Source organism: Pelophylax lessonae (assembly GCF_965119305.1).
Source record: "Pelophylax lessonae genome assembly, chromosome: 1".
Classification (NCBI taxonomy): Eukaryota; Metazoa; Chordata; class Amphibia; order Anura; family Ranidae; genus Pelophylax; species Pelophylax lessonae.
The window spans coordinates 661,386,517-661,404,162 of NC_138768.1; the positions used below are offsets into that span (position 1 = coordinate 661,386,517).

Consider the following 17,646-nt stretch of genomic DNA (forward strand, 5'->3'; position numbering starts at 1 on the left):
TATCTCCCCTTTTAGCGATTATTTCTGTACAAATGCAAAGTCTTAAAGCCCAACTCCAGGCACTGCACGGGTTCACTGCTCGTTTTTGTCTAGAGTATTGAAGACCAGAGATATACTTACCTAATCCCCCCCCCCCACCCAAGACCGGTCCCTGTGGCTCCTGCCCCCCACAGTCTAGTGGACTTGTGCAGTGGACTGTTCCTGATGTCATCACGCCCATAGACCTGCTCTAGACATGAGAATGTCATGAACAGTCCACCACTGGATCGTGGGGGAGCATCGTTTGCTTGTGGAGCGAAGGATCAAGTGAGTATACAGCTTTCTTATCTTTCCTGGACAAAACGAGCAGTTGGACTGTGCAGTGGAAGCACAGCCCCACTGTATGAGAAAATTTTTTATTTTTGGTCGGAGGTGGGGTTTAAAGTATATGTTAAAGGCAAAAGGTTTTTGTGTGTGTACGGTCTGTGTATATATAGATATATATAAATATATATCTATATATATATATATATATATATATATATATATATATATACACACCCACATTATATACCATAAATACCTTTATTACATAATCTCTGTTCTCGGGGGGCTTTGAAAGCTTAAGGTGGAGAAACAGCAGTACACTGATATTCCCAGTGAATGGCTGTCCAGGGGGGTGTTCCAGCACAAGTCTGATCATTGGAGGAAAGGCAGGGTGTTCTCTCAACTCAGCCAGAAAACTCTCCACCCTGAGATACATGGATGTGATCTCTTGCCTAGTATGGTCAGTTTAAAATAGGAAAGCAGGGGGACTGGCAAGAACACCAGGTATTTCATACAAAGGTAATGGGATACTTTTTAACACAAGTACGTGGTGCAACAGATACCAGGAATATAAAATGTTGGGGTAACATTATTCTTTAAGTTCTTAGAGTGGTCTTTAAATATTCATCATGTCTTCACAAAATTGTCCTGTCTATTGCCAAGCTATAAAACAAAGTTTATAATAAATTAACAAACATTCAAAAGGCTGTTTATAGTACAACTAAAGACTCATGAATTACAGTCTAAACAAGTACCAAATTCATTTTTTTGTGATGCACAAGCCTTACATAGTAAATAAAAGACTCCCTTCCTCCTCCCTGGCTGAACCAAATCATCCTGCCTTTGTGTCTCACATTCTACCCCTGCCAGACACTGCAGCTCACAGTGGGAGGGTTTCAGCAACTTAGGGCAAGGTGTGGCCAGGTACTGAATGAGAAGCTACAAGCTTGCAAATCAGCACTAACAATTCTGATAGCCACACCCTCTGCAACATTCTTTGATTACACTGTAGTACAAGCAGACAAAGCCTGAGAGTGGCAACTCTGCTCTGAATTGAGAAGCAGGGCAGCATCATTGCCACACCATCACACAGGAAGCTGCACTAGGTGGGCTTCACTGGCAGGTTCAACAGGTATTTGTGGAACTTTACAGAGGTATTAGAAGAAAAGGAAGTATAAATTCATGTACAATTAAGTGCTACAGAAAATAAATTTTTAATGGCGGGCCATAGTTTTTAAATTTTTCAAATTTTATCTATTTTACATGTCTACTGAATAATAAAATTACTTTAGTTTATTCTAAAGAAAACTCCACTTTCGCTGAAGCAATCCTTTCCATGTCAACAAAATATTTGACACATTTTAGCAAAATTTATGGTAGATCCTTACCTGCAACTATTATATTTACATTGAGTGGCTTACTCAGATCTTTCTTTCTTGAATTGAAAATTAAAGTGATTGTAAAATCTCATTTTTTTTTTTTTAAATTAAAATAACATACATGTTATACTTACCTCCTCTGTGCAGTGGTTTTGCACAAGGCAGCCCAGATCCTCCTCTTCTCCGATCCCTGGCTGGAGCTCCTAGCCCCTCCCTCCTGTTGAGTTTTCCCAAAGCAAGCAGCTTGCTATGGGGGCACCTGAGCCTAGCTGAAGCTCCTGGTATCTATTCAGACATGGAGCTGCTGTATAGCCCCACCCCCTCTCTCTCCTGATTGGCTGAGTTTGATTGACAGCAGTGGAAGCCAATGGCGTCTGACATCGCTGGATAGAGAGGGGGCTCAGGTAAGTATTAGGGGGGCTGCTGCACACAGAAGGCTTTTTATCTTAATGCATATAATGCACTAGTATAAAAAACTTTCTGACTTTACAACCACTTTAAGAACCATTGAGGCTGACATTCTCCTAAAAATCCTGATTGCCTACCTGTTATGATGACCTTGTTGGATAAAGCAGAACTATACTTTACCCTGCAAGTTTTTATTGCTGCTGTAATTACAACAGAAAGTTATTAAACAGGAAACTTTATGCAAATTCCTGCATTAAACTACCTAAATTTACATTGATTAACACTGGAATGATGTTAGAACAATTTCTAGTCAGGAACTCAGGAGGTATTGATAAAGCAAAAGCTTAGATGGTGGGGGCCTAGCTTATAACTACAGAAATTAATGGGGGCTTGTTTTAACATGCTTTAAAGTGGTTCTAAAAGCAGTTTTTGTTTTTTTTACCTTATTGCATTCTATGCATTAAGGTAAAAAAAACTTTTTCCAAACATCCCCCTAGCCCCCCTTATAACTACCTGTGTCCCATTTCAAACCACCGGCTCTCCCTCTCTTCATTGGCTCACACAGCAGTGGGAGTCATTGTCATTCACAGCCAGTGAGCCAATAAGGAGAGGGCAGGAGTGATGGACAATGTCCATTCACAGCAGTGTGGCTCAGGTGCGACCCGGCTCGAGTGCTCCAATAGCAAGATAGCTATTGGGGGCACCCAGCATGGGGGGAGGAGCCAGAACCGCCTGCAGGGGACCCGATAAGAGGAGGATCAGGGCTGCTCTGTGCAAAACCATTGCACAGAGCATGTAAGTATACCAAGTTTATTATTTTTTTTTAAATGTTCCTTTAGAATCACTTTGCTTGTTTGGCTTATGGAAATACTTGCTGTGCAAAGCCTGGGCACAGATTAACGTTAAGCCAGAACCATAACTTGTATCAAAATACAGTATATGGAGTTTGGATAGTATAAAAGTAAACATTTCTTATAATCCAAATGTAAGAAACTTGGTTTGAAAAAAATAAAAAAAAAAAAGCTTGAGTTGCAAGCTTTGCAATGGCTTTAATGTCAAAATGTTTTCAAGTTTAGAATAGCGGGAGGAAGGTTTAAAACCCTGATCAGGTTTTTTTTCTTCCATTTGTTTCCTATTTGGGAGATTTCTCTTTACTTCCTGCCCCTTTGATAAAACAGAAAGAAAGGGAAATCCCCTCTTACACAGTCTTCACCAAAACAAATGTTCTCATTGGAAGGCTTCCCCTCTATTCCTATTCTGGTTACAAATCAAAGACTTGGGTCTTTCTGTCCTGGTGACGATGGTAATAGGGAAAGATAGAGGGGGTGATTCTTCCCGGGGACAAAGACCATAATAAAAACCTTATAAAGGTTGCTAACTTTTCCCTATGCTATCTAAAAACAAACATTGGCTTTAGATACACTGTTTCAATGAAACTGTATCTAATCTTACAGAATGTGCAATCCAACTCTGTGAGGTCAGCTTTAGGCTGGCAATACATTAATCATTTGTTTTCGCTTAAAGTGGAGCTTCACTCTCCCAATCAACATTGATTATTTTTAATCCTCATCCTGCTAGCATTCGTAAATAGATAGTATATCATATTTGATTGTTTTAAACTTTTGTTTTACATTTCTTCAGTTACTTCCTGGTTTCCTGCCTAAGCAAATGATGTTAAACAGTCTTCAGGAGGGAAGGAGGGGTTTTCTCAGCTAAGCACACTCTCCTGTATGCAGGGCAGGAAATAAATGCTGCATGAATCATTTGCCCTTACTCAAGATGGCCACGGCCAGAAATGCTAGGGGGTATTTTACAAAGAGTTTTCTCGCCAAAATAAAGCATGGAGATATGGATGCATGGGGAAGTTTGCTTTGAATATTAAAACTGAATTGAATAGCGTTTTTGGTTTGTGGTGCTCAGATACAGTGAAGATTCGCTTTAACCAGCAGGTAAAAAAATAATAATACTGTATTCCCTCATCCATACATTTAATGTGGATGGGGAAATCATTTCTATCAGAAAACACTGATCAGTGCCAGCAGCACTGATCATTTTGGAAAAACCCAACAGATTGGTTGTACAGAAGTCGATTGATAGGTCAGCTTCTGTACAACCAGCCTGCCCATACATGGATAAAAAATCTGGCTGCTTTTTGCAGAGATCTTTGTATGGACGTCCTTAGAGGTGTCGGAAAAAATACGTCTAAATAAAAGAAGTAAACTATACAGCATCAAACAGCAATGAACAGTTCTTGCTATCACTGGATGCCATCTTACTGAGGATATTCAGCTTAACAGAATAAAAATCCTGACAACCAGACAAAGCTTTTACAACACAGAAAATACATACTCTCAGGAGAAATTACTAGTAAACGTGTATAAAGAAATAATATTTATACACACACACACTCAGGCTGCATTCACATGTCAGCGTATTGATCGCGGGCAGAATCGCCGCAATTCTGCCCGCGATCCGGAAATCATTGCAAATCGCGGGACGCATGTGCGTTGCTCGTGATTTGCAGTAGCATCCCAAACGATTTGCGATGTTGCCCCGATTTCAGCCTGCCGAATCGCGGTAACATCGCGCAAAGAAAATCGCGGGACGCATTACGCTCCAAAGAAGCTCTTGTACTTTTTTGGGCGTAATGCGTCCCGTGATTTTTTTTTGCGCGATGTTACGATTCGGCAGGCGGAAATCGCGGCAACATCGCACAGCGTTTGGGGTGCTATTGCAAATCACGGGCAACGCACATGCGTCCCGCGATTTGCAATGATTTCCGGATCGCGGGCGGAATCGCGGCGATTCTGCCCGCGATCAATACGCTGACATGTGAATGCAGCCTCAGTGGCCATGTTATTCGTATCCTGTTGCATAATATTCTATTGGTGGTCATTTCTTTTAGCATTACACCACCATTCTGAAGCTGCACACCATAACACAGGAAGGATCCATTGACTTATTCTTTGTATGCCAAATTCTTATCATAGCACAATCAAGAGTCATTAGAACAAGCACATTTTTGTTCAATCTTTCACTTTCCAGTTTTGTAGATCCTCTACCCTCTATAATCCCATTTTAGAGGAGAGGAATCTGGCATTTTCTTCTACTGCTATAAACCTTCAAGATCTTTTGTGTTATTTGTTCAGAGATTCTTGCAGAGATTCGCTGCAGTGAACAGTGGTTATGTGGGCGGTTGTTGACTTCCTGTCTGCTTGTACAAGTCTCCCCTCATCTCTTTCATTAACACATTTTCATACACAAAACAGCTATTCAATGGATGTCCTATGTACAGGGCCACAGTCAAGTGATTTGCTGCTTAGCTGTTACCTTAACAAGCAGGAATACTAAATAAAGTGGCCACGAAGGGTCCACACTGGGCTTAAAAAACACTGCTTCTACGGGAGTTGTGCATTTTACATGTAGATGCAGCTGATCATTATCTTTTAGATCTATGCACATTACGACCGTTTGAGGCATATTTTAAGCTCAGTGTTTAGTGGCAGAAAAAACCCCTACTGGTTTGCGTTTTTTAAAGAGTTTTCTGGCAGAAAAAAAAAATCGCTAAACTCTCCTAAATGACTGTACAAAAACGCTCTACATGAGCATTTTTTTCTGCCAAAAGAACTGGCATTTTTTAAGCCAAGTGTGCATGGACCCTAAATGTGTTAAATAAATAAATAAATATATATATACCGTATGTATGTATACTGTATATACATATACACACATACACGTACAACATTATATATATATATATACATACACACACACACACATACATACATATAAACATTACTGCCACACAGCTTTGTTTGAGTAAATAATTACCACCTTGACATATAGATTGCCCAAAGTCGTTTGGGTTTAATTATATATGTCAAGGACCTATACACACACACTTTTTTTTTTCTCTTCACTAATGCTGTGCATAAACTTCTCATTATAATCATTCTGTAATCATTCCATACTTCTTATTATAATAATTCCGTCAATGATTGTTGGATACATTTTTGTTCTGGGAATAACATGAAACAAGCATTTATCCACAAATGTACTAATATGGGGATATATGTGAAATAAAATGTCTTATATACATGTACATTTTTAAATGCCTGAAATGTTAGCCTTCTCATGTTCAGAAGTGAAGTAATCTCAATTACAAGCATCATATTGTTCCTGTAACTGGGAAACATGAAATAGTGCAAGACAAAGCACTGTGCAAAACTGCCTTTTTAGCCTGGGAACCTGTTAGGACCCAGCATTCCTCCAACACCCTTTTTAATCCTGGTTAGTGGATTTCCTGATATCCATATCGATGGACACATTTTATCTCGGTACAGAAAGGTACCCACTGCATATTTACTACATTACCCCAAGATATTGCTCAAATATTAAGCTAACAAACAGCAATGGTGTGCCGTATAGCCTATATTTTACCTGTTTACAGACATGGGAACAATGAGGATGATTTAGTGTGCTTATGAGTACCAAACATTTTTTTGCCTTATCAAATACGTCTAAAGTGAAAAATGCATCTAATCACAGTAGAAGCAGCCAATTTTCCATTCTGAACCTACATTCGTAAAAAGCAGCCTACTACATTAGAGTGATATTAAACATTTTGATGCGAGCAACACCCAAAATGGAAAATCAGGCAAAAAAAAAGGCCAAGTTCACTGTGACAGGTACACTTTGTCTGTTTCAGGCTTTCCAGAATATTACAGAAGTGCTCTATTATGTACCATCCTGCTTTTGTTTTGTCTTAGTTCCATTTTTGGTAGCTGTAACAAGTTGCTAAGTGTACTTCCAAACAAATACCATAAAACAATAGCTGTAAAAACACTTTTTCATCAGCTGAGCCGAGTAGGCCCTTGACCTGTTTTTCAGCAGGAAAATCCTTAGTGAATGGGTAATAAAAAACCTTCAAATGGGTTGCAAAGTTGCTTGTTATACATCCGGGCTGGTGTCAGCCACTGGTCACTGCTTGTTTACTTGTCAGCTTAGCTGCTGAAAGACTACTGTACCCAGCTTCTTCAACCCTATCGCTCTCTCTCTCTCTCTCTCTCTCTCTCTCTCTCTCTCTCTCTCTCTCTATATATATATATATATATATATATATATATATATATATATATATATATATATATATATATATATACGAAAAACACAGCCGTAACTCTCACTGAAGGACTACTTGTAGAAATGTACTGACTCCAAGTAAACTGGCTAACTATGGGCAAAGTGTAATGTGCAGGCATTGAGGTAATGTACATTGTTCTTAATAGGTGTCTAAATATAGTTGTACACTACAATAATATTAACAGTATATAGACAAATAAGGTATAGGAGTTGAGAAAGTGAGAAGAAAATATGAAAGGCTGTGCTGAAACTGAAATACATAGGACCATTAAAGGTAAGCCAAGCCACAGACAAGGGCTGCGCTCTGAATAACCTGCAGAACAATAGGCAATACATGAATGAAGTTACTGGAATGACCAAAGAAGTCAAACTTGTTTTTTCATATATGATTGGAATTCTAAAGTTCAGCTTCATATTGGCAGATCAGTCCTATTTCCTTTTCCATGTTACTAAACCTTACAGTTTAAAGAAACCATATAAATGGTTAAAATGATGCGATCAAAACTTGATATGACACTGCTTCCACAGAGCTTGGATTGCAGTTTGATAGACTGGCCCAGTGTACAATGTTGTACAGTGATGCAATGAGACTCATGTTTAGGAGTATTTGAGAACACGTGTTCTGTATCTTGGCCATAGGCAATACAAATTATTACTGGCAGTGCAAACAGCTCTTACTTCAGACATTTCTAATCATGAGTCTCAGTCACTCAAACTATAGTATAAATTGCTCCTTGACTCCTTCGTTAGAGGTCTAGTGTTCAGAGATTCTGGGGGCTCCCTTCAATCACTGGTTGTAAACCAGGTGTGTGTAAAAATTACACAAGCAACTGATATTTATTATGAGTTTAAATGCAAGATGGAGAACCTGATATGTAGAAGTATGCAGTAGGTTACCTTTCTGAATACTTAGTTAAGCAGCTTAATGCAAATGCCATACGTATACACAGAGCCCATAATCTAATCTTGCTAATGATATACAGTACACATTTTCATACCGTTCAAATCTATATTTTGCAGCAATGTATACCTGCCGGGTTTCCAAGACAGATTGAGGGCCACCTTTAAACAGTTTTTGCCCTTTCTGTCAGTCCAAGGTAAGCAAGGAAGGAGTGCTTCGGTGTAGAGACACCAGGTGGTGCCGTTTGAGGTCTGGGAGGATGGAATGTGACGTCATAATGATTCTTAGGGAACAGCATTGTTAAGGGAATGAGATGAGCAAATTCAGAGTTCTGGTACCTATCTAAGGATGATAAGTTACCATTTACTGCAAAGGCTTTAAGGGATAAATGCGTCTCCATGCCACTGCCCTGTGCAGCAGACATAGCCACCGTCTGGAGGGCCTGTGAGGCGGACATAAGAGAAAGAGGTGATAGGAGACTTCTAGAGTCATTGACCGTGAGCAGTGCGGTAGCCTCTCTCTGGTTTGTAGTATGGACTTTCTTTTCCTCTTCTATGAATTCACCATTCTGGTGCTTCTTGACATGACGGCTGAAGACAAAAGGGTGGGTGGTCTTGAAAAGGCACTCCTCGCAGCTGAAGGTCTGGCGAGGGGAGTGCTTAAGCTTCTTGTGCAAATTGAGATTGTCTTTGCGCTTGCAGCTGTAGCTGCACTGGTCACAGTGAAAGGGGCGCTCCCCTGTGTGGACGCGCACATGCTCAATCAGCTTATTGGCCGTCTTTGAGAGGTAGCCACACTGGTCGCACTTATAATGATTCCCGAGCCGATGCTCGCGGATGTGCACTTCCAGCTCCAGCTGGTTTGCCTTGACCGTCTTGCAGATTCGACACTTGTACTCCATCTTGTAGTGCGTTTTCAAGTGGCATTCCATGGCTGCAGGGCGGTTTGTGGAGTAAATGCAGAATGGACACCTAATAAAAGAACATACAAAATAAAGTGGACATTTTAATTTCTGTGAAACGTTTGCCCCGAAAACTGAGGTACTAACAACACTTTATGAAGTGTCTATTACTGCTAAACATTTTAGATAAATGCATAAAAACAAAGATGATCCCATTAATTGCCCACATATATTCTTGTCTAAATCTAAAAGAAAACTTTACTGTCATTTACAAACTGTAATATTTCTCATATTACTGTTTTTGACAGTTTAATACAAATTTTTATCGAACTGTAAATATGTTTAATCAATCCAGAACCATAACTTAACTAATATATATTTCCCCGGAAAGGCAATTACAGAAGTTGCCAGCAAGGGACATCTATAAACAGATAAAGGAATATATTAGGTAATGCAAAACATTTAGAAATCCTCATGCTCTCCAATGTCAAAACTTTTTTTTTTTAACTAAAAGCCATTTTTAGAAAAAAAACTGAAAACCAATGATCAGACCAACCAATGAACCCCCATTAGTATTTATGCACATGTACAGTTCAGCACATGTCCGGTAATGTCCCCATTACCTCCTTTGAGACTTTTTCTGTTCATCTTTGCTTTACCAGTACACTGTAGGATGAAAAATTCAAAAGCACTCAATCGATGGATATGCTCGACCCCAGCCAGCCATGAAGACTGTTCCCCATGTATACACGGGAATATGTTAGGATGAAAAAGTTGCATACTTTTGTATAATGCTTAATTCATGATCCATTTATGTCTGGCCTTCCCTATGCTGATGTAATGATATATTAGAAATTAAAGAGACTATTATATATATCACATAATTTTTAGAAAAAGCACTTTGGATCCATGCATATTTAGAATGCCAGATTCTGATGTCATGGTCTTATGAGCAAATTTATCGCATACAGTGGCCATTTTAAAAAATCAAGCAATATTCATAAAAATGCACATCTGCAATTTAGGAGGAACAAGAGGTAATCCCACATACATGCACCTCTTATCTATGGTAACACTATTTTTTTCAAATAACACTGAACAGATTAGAGAAAAGTGAATCTACTTTTGTTTTATGTCGTGTCTTTTTGGCTATGGATTGAATACAAAATGACTTCAACTTTCTACACACAGGTCGAAAATCAACCAAAATGGTTGGTTCGGCAGGAACAGGCCGACTGACCGGTGTGTTCTGGCGGGGGGGGGGGGGGGGTTCCAATGTGCGAGGAGAGAAATATTGAAGCTGCCATCACAGACTTGCTTTTTAAGGTGTATTATCCAGAAGTGTCATCTTGATCATGGCATAAGTATTGTGTCACTGACATGTAACAAGCCTGAAACCAGTAAAATCAAAAAACTATTTTGCTCCTTCATGATTCTCCAAGGAGAGTAACATACTAAGCAGCACAGACAGGATCAGAATAACAGTCCTGAAACACAAACTATGAGAAGTCAGGAATGACAACACTCACATGTCTATCCTAGGAATACTATAAGCCTGTTTCTAATCTATCATTGAACTAAGCATTCTACGTATTGTATGCCAACCAATGGAACACAGGGCTTCGGTTGACATTTTGTTTAGGAAATTCCATAAACTTGTAATGTATTAAAATGACATATACAGTATGTAAAAAATATGCAGATATGACATACAGGACATCACATGTGCTTAACACAGGAAAAGTTTTTGTACTTGCTTTCCTTACTTGAGCCCACCGGTAGGGACTGTGTGGCATTTCTTGTGTTCTACCAGCTGCTCTGGCGTCTTCATGAACTTATGACACACATCACACTCATACATTCGTGTGATCAGGTGAATCTGCAGGTGTCGTTCAAACATAGTTTTTGTTTTGCAGACAAAATTGCAGAAAACACATTCAAATCCTGCAAGGTAAAGGATTACAGAACATTAATAGTATATGAAAAAACAAAGCTTCTTAAAGCAAACCTGTCAAAAAGCTGGGCAAACAATGAAAAAATACATAATCAGTTGTTTTTCGTGAATACTGCTTGTCAAAATGATCAGAGAATCTAAAGTTACAGGCAGAGCCTCGGACCTCCCCTATTGAACTTTTTGGCTCACTGGCTAATAGAGCAGAGGCATTGCCGACAGGAAGAGTAGCCTGACTTAAAAAAAAAAAAAAAAAAGCCAAGATATTCTTATAAATCTAGCAGTCTATATCTCTGCCAGCAATGGCTGACACAAAGTGAATTTCACTACAGCGCCCTGTAGGAGAAAAGGAATGCTCAGGAACTGCTGCAAACCTTTCCAAATCCAAATGAAAAGCACCATTATTTAGTGTTATAAAACAATCTACCTTTAGGCTGACCTAACAGAGACAGAATCTAACTGACAATGATGGTCGCTGGAATAAAATTGTTGGTGAAAGAAACAATAGTATGCATTTTGTTTGCAGAGACTGCATTAAATCCCTCCCCTCCCCACCACACACAAACTTTTGGTCCTGCCCACCAACCAATGTTCCTGTTTCTGTAAACACCAAGGTAACTGTATGGGGATGCAATTTGCACTACGCTGTTGTCTAAGCAGCCAAACCAACAGGAAGCAGAGCAGGAAAAGAAGTGAGACCATCAGAACCTATAACAATAATCTCTTTCTTTAAATCAGCCAGCCATAGAAGTTTTCAAAAATATTTCAGCACAGTAGGTATTTTTAAATGCATAGTATACTTTTCAATTAGGCCTCACATGTCTATTTATTGCAAGCAATGCCTAAAAACAAATCTTATATGTGTATATACGATACAGGCCATCAGGTGAACTTTATACCAGACTGTTATCTCTAGGAGACTACTAGCAACATATCCCACCAATTGCAGCCATTATCAAGGTCTCCAGGTTCAAGCTGGATTTTTTTTTTTAATTCTCTGAATTGGCCACAACACAAACAATCAGGCATTGATGTGCATTGTATGAAAATAGAGGTTACATCCACAATCCAACAAAACAGTGAAGGATGGCATTTCCCATAAAAAATATTGCAAATATATATTGCAAATACAAAGTTTTTGCCTATATCGGGTACTATTCCATTTGAAATGGTTATTTCACTTGTCAAGCTTGATGTAAAGATCTTGGTTATAAACTATAATTGTGAAAAGTCCAATATTTTCACAATTTAAACTCTGAGAACAATTATAATTGGGAAGTGAGGGGTGGTTAAGGGGAAGGGAAAATAATGAAACCGTGAAAGAGAGGCAATATGTGGGGGAGAGCTGACAGGAGCCAGATATCATTGAGGAGGCCAAGGGCACTAACTGGTGAGGGTGGGAGGTTAGCATAGTTGTGTAAGTAAAGTCATAGGTGAGATCTATTCATGGAAACCATGTATTGCAATATTGTTCTTCACAGTTATGGAGAAAGGCTATCAGGTCTTCCATTGTTTTGATCTTGCTGGTTTTGGCAAACCACAAGTGTATAGAAGGGGGTACAGTTTGTTTCCATAAGGCAGTACTGCATGTACAAGCTACATTTAACAGGTGAGCCATCAAGGAAGACTTATAACAGTGGATTGGGATCTTTTAAACATGAAGTAGATAGCAAATGGGGTCTGTCTCTACTAATATAAGCTTATAAATCCGTTTATTAACATTGGACCTAACAGGATGAAGTAGGTAACAGTTCCAGAAAATATGGAGTAGTGTCCCTGATTGTAACTGACATTTTCAGCAAGTACTCGGGATCTGTGGGTAGATTCCATGAAGAAGGAACAAGATGTGATACCAGCGCTTCAGCAATTAGCAACCCTGTTATTGCAATCAATTAGTGATAGAGGATCTTTGTTGTAAAGTAAGAGCATTAGTGATCTGTGGTAAAGTAAGTAAGACACATAGTTCAAATACCCATTTGTAATGTAATGAAAAGAAAATCCCCTCAACATAGGATCTTGACAGGGGAAAGAGGTCTCGAGGTAGTTGCAGTCTAGTAGAGACCTCAAGAAGTGTCAGAACAGGTATAAAGCCCAAAGGTCCAGAGGTAGTGAAAGAAAGTTTTGGATCATCTATTGACAAAATCACGTGGGGCCAAAATGTGTGAAATGAGAAATTTTCCCATGTCCATAATACGTTTAAGGTGTTTTTTCTTGTAATGTAACAGAGAGGTAAGGGAAATCCAGATTACCCAGCACGGGGATCAAAGGGCAGGGGTGAGAGGATATCAATGGTAGGTGGAAAGTCTGTTGAATGTCTTTGATGGTGGCTCCTCTATAGTTAGGTGAGATTTCAAGGCCTTGAAATGCCTGGAAGGGAGCTACAGGACAGAGAATAATGAGACTGGAGAAGAGTTTGCACCTACCCAAGCTGGATTTTTTCAATGACTTTACAGTACAGACATGTCATTACAGGTGACTGAGACTAGCAACAGACATTCAATGTGAAAAATCTATTTAGTCAAATTAACCTGAAATAGGTATGCATCCAGTAACTTGGTAAATTATGGTTACCTTTGTCTGGCTTTTCTTCACTGCTGATACAGGACTGGGCGTTAGGCCCCACTGAAATAACCAACAAGTTGTTTGATGTCTGGCTTCTTAAAGGGGTGTCTGAATCTTCTTTACTGTTGGCTGAGTCACTAAGTGCAGAAAGTGAGGAGGAAGAGGGGCTTATTGATTCACTGGGGGTCTTTCTTTCATCGCCTACACAAAATATAATAAAGGATTGCACAAATCTTGTTAGATTTATTAAACCAATATAATCAAATCTAATAATATGCTTTATTTACTATGTAGGAAAGAAACATATAAATATAATTTTAAATTGTTATGCGATAGTTCCATAGTTTTAGCAATCATATTTAACAATCTCATACAAAGCCTTGCAATATAAGCTAGAGTATAGTCGGTCAAAGAGAGTGTCAAATGAAAAATCCTTAGAAGTCCAAATTCTTTATTGTACAACTGGTTACAACAAGCAGGGCAAAGGACATCCAATAATACTCAAAAAGCAGGGCAAAAGATATCCAATGATATTCTTAGGCTGGCCATACACTATACAATTTTCTTATTCAATTTCCTTTAGATTTACCTGTAGTGCAAGGGCCTGCCTGACTGCATACAAATTGAAAGTGTTTAGGTTTGACCCTATATTACATGGTTTTGGTAAATCTAAAGGAAAGTTGAACAAGAAAATTGTATAGTGTATGGCCAGCCTTAGGCAGACTGATCTACAGGCAGAGCAAGCCTTGCTACTTTTACAGTGAATACCAGCATTGGCTGTTGTCTACAAAACCTTCTGCCTGCAGATCAGTCTGCATAGGAGTATCATTGAGTCATTTACTATTCTGTCATTTCACTCAGCCCTGTGCTTGTTGTGACCAGCTGAACAATCAAGACTTTGCACTTCTAAGGATTTCATTTGGCACTTTCTTTGGTCTATTATATTCCTCAAATTTGATGAATGCCCTACTGGCTAATTGGGCTCAAGTAATGACTTAGTCCACACTTTGATAACCTGTGAAAATCTGTATCCAGCACCTCTCTATCACTACCTTTTGGATTTTTACAATATAATTGGTCCACTTTACTTGTAATATGTAGCAGGATTTGCTCTGTTAAGGCAAGCTTGTCATGCACCATAATGTGCCTGTCAATACCTTTTTCCTGGGACCCCCTGAATCTGACCTAAGTCAAAACAAAAAAGCTTCAGAGGTAGCTGTCCACAAAACTCTGGTACACATTCTTCTGTCCCACTATCTAGTAGTAGCTTCCATAAGTGTAAGAACTGAAATCCAATGAATGAAAGAGGTGGGTCACGGACAGTCAGGCCTGGAAGAAAAGAACCAGATGATGCTGGATGATCTCAAGCCAGGAAACGAGGTGGGCTCTATCTGACTGAGAAGCTCTCAGCGTGCAGTGAAATCAGACAAAGTTATTTCAGTACAGGAGAAGAGCCAGTATAATTGTGCATGCCTGAAGGAGAGGCTGGAAATGAACTTATTGCACAAATAAGTTTAATACCATTGGGTAGATGCCAATAGGTTTAATTATTCATAATCTTCTCAAGCCAAGGTCTCTGCTCTAGAGATCCCAGGTCTGCCCAACTGTCACAACCATTTGGCCTAATGCACACAGGATGTTTTTACTGTCGCTTTTAGGAGCGTCAGGGGTTTGTTTTTTTTCCTGCTTCCAAGTGCCCCTCCATGTTAGCCTATGTGTGCATGCACACAGACTTTTAGAAGCGTTTAGAGGCAGAAGCCTTCAAAGGCAGGAAAAAAACCCATAGCCAGTGCATCCATAAGCAGCAGCGTTAAATGAATTGACGCCCAAGTGCTTGACGCCTGTAAATGCACCTAAATGCTTGTAAAAGCGTTAGACACATTAACAAGCACCAGGAGTTTTTTTCTACAAAAACACTGCTGCCAGGAGGTAAAGCTTCTAGGGGAACTTTCAAAATGTCCTATGTGCATGAAGCCTTACAAGGGATCCCATTTACAAAAATATATTTAACCCATTTACAACTGCCCAAAATATACAGTATATGTGGTGGCAAAAGGGTGGGCTTTAATGCCTAAGTGCCACTCACAGTGCACTCCCCACAGAAAGATCAAGCTGTTGAAGACAGCTCTTGGTCGGGGCTAAAGATCTGTAACTGGCACGACCGCCTTCCAATCATGTAACCACTGTCACAGTGATCATGTGATTTCTGATCGTTACCACCCCCAGGCATTTGGAACTGTTTAAAGAGATGCCAGGGCGGGCGGGAAGGGGTTAAAGAGTAACTCCACTTTTGTTGAGAAAAAAGCAATCCCCTCTGGGTGATCTATGCATATCACAAAGATTTTAACAAATGTTGTAGCAGATTCCTACCCGTTTGTCTCTGAAGCATTAGATCTAAATTTGTTTTCCCATGTCCTGTGCAGACCGATTCTGAACGGGAGTGTCTCTGTTTGATACAATCACTTGATGCATTCTTAGTGTTCTGACTAAAAAGTTGCAGTGTCTGCATCCCTTTAGAAGTAATTCGAAAGGTTATAAAGTCAGAAGTTTTTTTTTTATCATAATGCATTCTATGCATTAAGATAAAAAGCCTTCTGTGTGCAACAGCCCACCTCAGCTTCCCTAACAATTACCTGAGACCATCTCGATCCAGTGATGTTGCCTGGGACCCTCAAGCTGCCCAGGACTCTCCCTCCTCATTGGCTGAGATGGCAGTGTGGCACCATTGGCTCCTGCCGCTTTTTAGCCGGGCCGTGGCTCTGTGTCTGAATGTACACACAGAGCTGTGGCTCAGCTTGGGTGCCTCCATAACAAGTTGCTTATTGTGGGGGCACTGAACAGGAGGGAGGGGCCAGGAGAGCTGAAGAGGGACCCGAGAAGAGGAGGTAAGTATAACATGTTTGTTATTTTTATTTTTAAAAAATCAAGAATTTCGTATCATTTTAACTCTTTAATTACAATTTCTGTTGCAGAGGAAGCATAAAATCTGACTTGTATGTTAGTGAAGATTTCTTGGGAAATCAGTGAACCAATCACACAAGCAGGAAATTACATTTTTGAAGGCAGTGTACACCAATGGTGTGAGGAACGCCTTCAGGTTGCCATATCACATTGAATTTTACAGAAAATTACAGCGGCTGCAGATTGAAACAAAATTATTATATTTTAATAATTCTGAATTACAATATGGCTTGTGTACCAATTGTATATGCAATTTTTTTCTCACAAAAGTGGAGTTACCCTTTAAGTTATTTTACATGTAATAGAATGCACTGGGAGCAGAGAGACCCCTTTGTTGGGTTTAGAATGCCGGGGAAGCGGGGCACAGCTTAAGGGTATGTAACTGCCGTTATTACCTATCACAGTGGTCACATGATCGTAAAGCTCCCGATCAAAAGCAGTGAACACAAGCCTTCTGTTAGCCGCCGATAACTGTGCCGGGAGCACGCAGGCTGCACAGCTCTATTTGCACTACTGCACACAAATATGCGGGTGCTCGGTGCCTAGGCCACATATTTGCGTGCCCTCTGTGCCAAATGCTGAGGCAAAGCTAAGAACTCTATTGCTGAACTTCAAACATTTGAATCCTTACAAATATGTGATTCAATGCAAAAGTATTACAACAAAATTGCAATATCGGTTTTAAATGCATTTCACTTAAATGCCTCAACGACAGACACAGCAGAACGAACCAGATCCAATCATTCTATTAGTCAAGGTTTGTCTCTAAGCTACCGTCATACAGTTTTGTAGGATGACACATCACTGCCAGGGACAATCGGGCCTGCCTTCTTACCTGAGTGTTTGGTGCTGATGTGGGTCTTCATATCAGATTCCTCCATGGTAACAAAGTCACAAGCACTGCAGCAAATTGAATACATCCATTGTTGTTTGTCTACATGGAGGGACATGTGGCTCACAAACTGGACATTCAGTTCAGTCTCAAAACCACACACATGACAACTACAAAGAGAATCAAACGTTAGGAAACATTTTAATTACACAAAAATATCAAACTGATAAAAAGGCCAGATTAGGTGATACAATGATAATACAACAGAGAAATGCTGAAAGAAAACCTATAATGAAAATAATC

The 17,646-nt window shown here is 39.6% G+C and overlaps 1 protein-coding gene across 3 annotated transcripts in view; it reads right to left on the reverse strand.

The window, feature by feature from the left end:
* Window positions 1-7,741: 7,741 nt before the first annotated feature.
* ZNF827 (zinc finger protein 827) overlaps window positions 7,742-17,646 on the reverse strand; it is a 418,517-nt gene continuing 408,612 nt past the window's right edge. Inside the window, exons 11-14 of one of the 3 annotated variants that reach the window (XM_082258929.1) lie at window positions 17,347-17,513; window positions 13,560-13,751; window positions 10,804-10,981; window positions 7,742-9,107 (exon numbers count right to left, since the gene is read on the reverse strand). In XM_082258929.1, the coding sequence (XP_082115055.1) occupies window positions 8,300-9,107; window positions 10,804-10,981; window positions 13,560-13,751; window positions 17,347-17,513 (1,345 nt within the window). In that variant the 3' untranslated portion in view covers window positions 7,742-8,299. Of the gene's footprint in view, window positions 9,108-10,790; window positions 10,982-13,559; window positions 13,752-17,346; window positions 17,514-17,646 lie in introns of all 3 variants that reach the window. The other 2 variants (XM_082258930.1, XM_082258931.1) reach the window with 2 other exon arrangements.